The sequence below is a fragment of the Hippopotamus amphibius genome, chromosome 3, assembly GCF_030028045.1.
Source record: "Hippopotamus amphibius kiboko isolate mHipAmp2 chromosome 3, mHipAmp2.hap2, whole genome shotgun sequence".
NCBI lineage: Eukaryota > Metazoa > Chordata > Mammalia > Artiodactyla > Hippopotamidae > Hippopotamus > Hippopotamus amphibius.
The window spans coordinates 155,677,513-155,684,217 of NC_080188.1; the positions used below are offsets into that span (position 1 = coordinate 155,677,513).

A 6,705-nucleotide genomic window follows, 5' to 3' on the forward strand; every position below is an offset into this window, starting at 1 on the left:
GTGTGAGACCAGGGCCAGGAGTAAGAAGGAGGGGAGGGACTGAGCTCTGAGGAAAGAAGGAAGGAAGAGATGCAAAGGGCAAAGAAGTCAGGGAGAAGAAATCTCTGCATACAATTATGACAGACAGACAATGGGGTTCCCTTCCTCTAGCTTGAGGCTCTTCACACAGCCATTCAGCGGAAGATTTTAAAGGTGATTCATCTGGAAATCTGATTCCTCCTCTTGCTCAGTTACCTGAAAAGTTAATTCTTAGAGTCAAGAGTGAGCCAATCAGTTGGGGTGGCAGAGTGAATGTGGGACCGTAACCCCCCAGCTCACCGCCCCTGTGGGCCAGGATTAAACCCACGGCTCCTCGTGACAAGGAGTCAGATCCTGGGGAGGAAAGATAGATCTGCCCATGTGTGCCCGGTCACTTAAGGACAGAACTCAGACAGGCAAATGCCTAGTGAAGCTCTCTGTCCTTCCGAGTTTGGGCTCCCTATACGTGCTCTTTGGCGCATTATAACTCCCCATTTCTTCACTCTTTTTGATTACATTTTGACCAGCAGGTTGTTGGCTAGAGAGGACCGTAAGGGAGCAAGAAAGGAGGTGCAGGGGGTGTGTGTGACACAGATGGGCGTGGGGGGGGGTGGGGGAGGGCAGAGAGTGGGAAAGCCAGATCAGTGGGTGTGAGGCTGAGGGACAAAAGACCCTTGCCCCACCCCAGGGCGCCACAGCTAAGCCACATGTTTGAATTATTCTAACACTGGGAACCCAGCCTAGTTTCAGGTTTCCCATCTGTGTGGCCCCGAGGCTGGCCGAGGAGCATGACTCGGGGCAGAGGGCCTGCCTCAGAGGGATGCCTCCCTTTCTCCCAGCAGCATCCTCCTGGTCCTTCCTTTGCTGCAGATGGGCTCTCCTGTGCACATGGCTGCCCTGCCTTGCCTGAGTCTGATCCTGCTTCTCTGGAGCCCCGGGCCAGGGGTCCAGGGCCGAGAATTCCAATTTGGGCCCTGCCAAGTAGAAGGGGTAATTCTCCAAGAACTGTGGGAGGCCTTCCAGGCCATAAAGGACACTGTGGTGAGTGAAGCGGTGTTCTGGACCTGGTCGTGGGAAGGATTCTGGGTAGAGGGTAATATGAGGGTGAGTCAAAAATGATCCGCACTCGGGCTGCAGAATTTATAGTTCTAATATAACTGGAGTGTGGGTCAATTTTGACTCACCTCATATTTTATGATCATGGAACCCTTGGTAGCTTGCGAATCGTTTTCCTATCTAGGAACTTAGTTAAGTCAGAGGTATCACAAGCCCATATTTCCTCTTGTACTTGAGGAAACTGAGGCTCAGAAAGATGTGCCCAGTCTATAGGAAAAGAAACAGCCCACGAGGAATAGAAAAAGGAACCTGATTCCTTTGATCTTCATCTACGTCCCAGGGGGACGTGAGACTCCACCAATGGGAAGTTATGGGAAAATACTTTGGGACCAGCTAGAGTTTTCACCTACTGCTTTGCCAGCTCCTGCTAGTCTGTTCCCACCTGCTTAGGCCTTGAGTAAAGGTTGAAAGAATGTTTAATGCTGAGTTGGGAAGGAATGGTTAATGCAGTGTGTAACACGTACTCCTTAAAGGTCACTCCAGATGCAAGGCAGAAAGAAGGAACTTGACAAGGCAGCCTGGGGAGAAGGGAGAGTGCTGGGCTAGGACAGGACACCTCTGTGTGATCCTGACCTTGAAACCAACCCATACAGCAAACCCCAACCTCCGCCCCCATCAATTTCCTTATTTGCACAACGAGGAGGTAGGACAAAGGAGCTCTAAAACTCCTCCTCTCAGTGATTCTTTAGCTTGAAATTCAAGATCTGTGATGAGTGGTGGGCTGCCTGGGAAGCTCTGAGGTGCCGGCTCCCCCATTCCCCATGGAATAGGAGGTAACATCCTGCTCCTAGTGGGTCCTAAACCAAACGGGCTTATTTCTTCCTGCCTCACGTGACCAAAGGAATCAAACAGGTCCTTCATCAAAGCTCTAAGAACTCCTGGGATTCCATCTGCCCCGTGGGGTGGGTGGGGCCTGGGGGGAAGATTAGTGGTTTTCTGGGGCTAAAACCTTGTATTCCCATTTCAGGGGCCAGCTCAGCATGGCCCTTCTTGGGTCCTCCTTCTGGCCTCTGAGATCTCACAGACTGGATAGATTTAGGGGTCTCGGGAAGCAGCATGTATTTGCAAGGTTGGTTTCAATGCTGACTCCCAACCTGGAGACATCTGTTCTTTCTGTTCCCAAAGCAAGCTCAGGATAACATCACGAGTGTCCGGCTGCTGCGGAAGGAGGTTCTGCAGAACGTCTCGGTAATCAGACGCTGGGGAAGGACGGTGCCTCCCCTGGGTGGCTGGTCTTCTGTGGGGGAGGCTGAGGGACTGTCTAGTGGAGGCTGAGACGTCGCTTCTGCCCAGGACTGAGCCTGCACAGGACAGGGCTGGGCAGTGAGCTGGAGAAGTAACATCTGGGATCGTCACCTCAGTATCTGGAGTATGTGAATGTAAGATATGAGGAGAGGAGCGAGGACTGACGCTTGTAAACATCTGTCTCCCTTTAACCAGAGGTGCCATCAACCTAGATTTCTCTTCCGCTTTTGTCAGCCCAGTGAGCATCTGCCTAGGCTTCTTCCACGCCGCTACTTTTTTCTCACGTGTTACTCATCACCCATCTAGGCAGTGAGCACAAACGATAAGCCCTCATGCCCGAGAGTCCGTCAGCTTCTCTCTGTGGCACCTCAGGGGGCCAGGGTGCAATTCCTGTGCTCAAGGATACTAGTTTTCTTTTCTCATTTCTTCTCCTTCCAAGCCTTTTCCCTGGCAACTCTCAACCAACCAAGATCTGGTGCTTTTTAAGGCCCATCACCACCCACAGCTATTAGAGAGGCCACATGGTATAGAAGAAAGAATACTAACCAGAAGGGAGTCCTGAGGGCTAGGCCTGTGTCTGCCACTGACCGGCCATGGACCCTCGGCGAGTCTCTCCTTTCTGGATCTGTGGTTCCTCCTGTCAAACAAAGGCGCCTGAAGGCTCCTTAAGATCTAACATTTATCAGCATCTCCTAGAGGATCCCTTCCTCTACTGTGCCTGTCTTGCCTTGCGTGGCGTGTGAAAGGTTCATCGAGGGCTGGGGTGGGCAGAGGCCTCGGCTCCACAGTGACCCCGCCCCTCCCTAGGAGGCCGAAAGCTGCTACCTCATCCAAGCCCTGCTGAAGTTCTACTTGAACACCGTCTTCAAAAACTACCATGATAAGGCAGTTCAATTCAGGATCCTGAAGTCATTCTCTACTCTGGCCAATAACTTTATTGTCATCGGGTCAAAACTGCAACCCAGTGTAAGTAGAACAAAGCTGGGACTGAGGCCCAAGGGAAACGCTGTATTTTCAGAAGACTCTTCTTCCCTCATCTGGTCCTGGCTTATTATCCACAACAGGGAGTTGCAGGTGTTAAGGAAAAGAGCACAGGCTCTGGACACCAGCAGTTTTGGGTTCAAGTCCAGGTCTGCTTCTAACTAACTGGATGTCCATTTGCAAGGTGGTCAACCTCTCTGGGCTTCGGTTTTCTTATCTATAAATGCTGATAATCACCGCATGTGGCAAGACCACTGTGAGAATGAAAGGACACAGTCCCTGCTGCATGGTGGAACTTCAGCATTGGCTACCTTGGGGACGTGGGATTTGAAGCTGTCCTCTTAGGCCTTGGGAACCCCTCTGGCATCAGTAGGAAGGAGTGGGAGAGGGCTTGCCTCTGCTGCTACCTGACACCTGGCACAATTTTTTTTTTCCATTTTCCAGAAGGAAAAGGAGATGTTTTCCATCAGCGAGAGTGCACGCAGGCGGTTTCTGCTGTTCCAGCATGCATTTAAACAGGTAATCAAGGCCAGGAACTGAGAGTTGCCCAACTGGAAGTAGACTAGCCTGAACTGTCATGTGAGGCTGCCTCAGGCACCGAATGCAGAATTCAGTGCCGGTGACTCCACTTGGCTTGTCCCAAAGCCACCTGACTTAGCACAGCTATGGCTGCATCAATTGCCATATACTTTGCATAAACACCACAAATGATGGCCTACTTTTCTGTCAGTTTTCAAGTTAAAATGCTATTTTATTTCCCTACAGGATGATTTCACTACCAGGGACATTCCCAAGGGAGAGCTTAATGGGTATTTGAGGTGGGCTATTGGAGTCAGAAGTGAGGGAGAAGGAAGGGAGAACCCCCAAACCCAACACACAGCTGCAGTGTTTTCCATGATGCTCAAAGGGTCTAGTCTGTGAAAAAGAATTATGGGAATTATGTTGCTTTTTTCTAAATTAAGACAACAAAGAAAAATCCCAATTTCATCCCCAGCTCCCCCCCCACCACAAAACAAATACAATTTTGATCATTTTTTGAGGAACAGATACACCAGCTTATACATAAACTGTGAAGAGCAACACCATACAAGGGAAAGGGGCCACCCGGGCCTCAGTTTCCTCATCTGTGCAGTGGACTCAGGAGGTGGATGGAATTCACCCTGCACTGGGATTCTGATTCTTATTGTCAGGGACTCTGGATGCTTTTCCTTTGCTCCTTATCTGCTGCCACTCACCAACCCATTTGTCCTCACCTCTGAAGCAGATGACACACACTAGATGGGGAACAATTGATGGCTAGATGACTTCATCAGAGGCCATCTCAAAGGGGATGCAGCCCATGACTTGGAGTCACACCAGGTTCAGGGGTCAGAAGGAAACCTATTCTTGTGGCTAACATGACAGATCTTCAACTCTGCTTTCCCTTTAGTTGGACAGAGAAGCAGCTGTGACCAAAGCCTTTGGAGAAGTGGACATTCTCTTGACCTGGATGGAGAAATTCTACCAGCTCTGAAGGCCTAGACCAGGATACCCTCCTCGTTCTCCATGTCATTTCAAATGAGTGGCCCTTCTTGTGATGTTCTCTGGGCGCTTCACACCTTGACCATGAGTCCCATTCTTGGCCCAGGCTTATCCTCAAAGACTTCATTCTTTGAGCGACCCCAACAAGAGTCGTGGAAGGTTCCCTCGGATGCTGTGAATAACCCACAAAGCAGATTCCTATATTTATTACAACTCTATTTAATTCTTATCAGTGACTTAACTGATGTCATATTTATTTGTCAGACTGAAAGTTCTGTGAAGGCAGCAAGGACAGTGCCCTGTCATGCTTCTCTTTTATCCTCCGTGATCCTTGCCACCATGTGGGGTAGTGGATGGGTGCTCAGCAAATGCTTAATAAATTGGATTTTTTTAACCTGTCTTTGAATTGTTGAGGAGCAATGAGGGATGTTGGGATATGAAGGTGAACTTTAGGGCATGGAAATCACATTGTCATGACATCTGCAGGAACAAAGCACTGGGATGAGGGTGAGGGCACTGGTTTGAAATGTAAATGATAAAATACATAATGTAGGGGGGTGCCCAGATCAAAGCAGATTCTCCCTAAACACTGCATTTCTTGCCCACATTCCTCACCCCACTCCCACCATCCCTGCCCGTTGGGTGCTCTCTTTCTTATCCTACTCACTCTTCCATTATCTGCCACTTGGGAGGGTGCAAGTGTCAAGCTGCCATTGCAGATGGTGTCATCATACCTGAATGACAGGTATGATGTTGGTGCAAATATAATTTAGGGTTAGGGTTAGAGTTAGTTGTTATCCCATCTGTGATGACATTCCTGCTCATAAAAGGCAGGGACCTTGGGAACCTTTCTTTTCTATCACTGGTCCAGTGCCCAGATAGGCTGATTGTGTGTCTGGGAAAGGCCTTTTTCCTAAAAGCAAGACTGGGAATTCTCTAGTCTCAAGCTCTAGTTGAACTTTGTCGTTGATTTCAATCCAAAGATATAACGTCTGCCTAACTCTGCCCTTGTTAAGAACACTTAAGAGGATGAATACATGTAGGAGGTGGGATGTCCCTTCTTCCATGTGCGTGCTCTTGCAGAACAACTGGCCTTCCAGGAATCCCGGATCCTTGTCCTTCCCCACCTGGCTATGAGCTACCTGGACTGGCAAGGGGAGCAGGTGCATTTCTGAAAGCAGAGAGATGTAATGGCTTTGGATAGCTCGAAGAGACCAAGACTAAGATAAATGCACACATTTTAGTGCATGGAAGAAGGAAAAACAGATGACAAAATCTATTCTATTTCTCAAAGAGGGGAAATGCTGGAGCCAGGGTACTTATGTGCATCAAGGGAGGAAGACTTAGAGTAAAGAGGTATCCACATATATCACTAGCACGAACAAGCATGGTTCTGAAAATTTACAACACTTCATCACGTCAAAATAAATTGCCCTCACCATAGGACTCCAGACGAATAGAAGATCACTAGTAAGTGCCAGCCTGAAGATCAGGGCAAAGAGGTTGTCAGAGGTTTTTCATCCCAAGGTCCCTTCCTAGCTCAGGGCTGAAGCATGTCCTCACAAAGCAGTCCAGGCACCTTCTACTGGTGGGAAGCCCAAGCCTGAGAAGGGCTTTCAAAGCAACAGCTATGCCTATGCTCCAGTCCAAGGCGATGTAGTCTAGAGCCAGGGCAGCAAAGATCGTGTGATCAAAGACACTCTGCAAATCCCACAGCCTGTTGCATGGCTTGGAAAGGAAGCAGGTGGCATCAACACAAGTGCTCTGCATTCCCAGAGCCCACCTGAAAACCACAGGGGGCTGCAAAAGTGTGCAAGAGGAGCT

General features: G+C 49.3%; 1 protein-coding gene across 1 annotated transcript; it reads left to right on the forward strand.

The window, feature by feature from the left end:
• Positions 1-888: 888 nt before the first annotated feature.
• On the forward strand, positions 889-4,930 carry IL24 (interleukin 24). Its single transcript, XM_057730106.1, has 5 exons — positions 889-1,059; positions 2,260-2,322; positions 3,187-3,345; positions 3,805-3,879; positions 4,790-4,930. The coding sequence occupies exons 1-5, from the start codon at positions 889-891 to the stop codon at positions 4,871-4,873; spliced, it is 552 nt and encodes a 183-aa protein (XP_057586089.1). The 3' UTR covers positions 4,874-4,930.
• Positions 4,931-6,705: the final 1,775 nt, after the last annotated feature.

What these genes read in the sequence shown, in the direction of transcription:
- IL24 (XM_057730106.1), top strand. Translation starts at nt 889, where the DNA reads ATGGGCTCTCCTGTGCACATGGCTGCCCTGCCTTGCCTGAGTCTGATC. An exon ending in AGGCCATAAAGGACACTGTG is followed by an intron (nt 1,060 to 2,259) that starts GTGAGTGAAGCG and finishes CTGTTCCCAAAG; the next exon opens with CAAGCTCAGGATAACATCAC. An exon ending in TCCAGCATGCATTTAAACAG is followed by an intron (nt 3,880 to 4,789) that starts GTAATCAAGGCC and finishes CTTTCCCTTTAG; the next exon opens with TTGGACAGAGAAGCAGCTGT.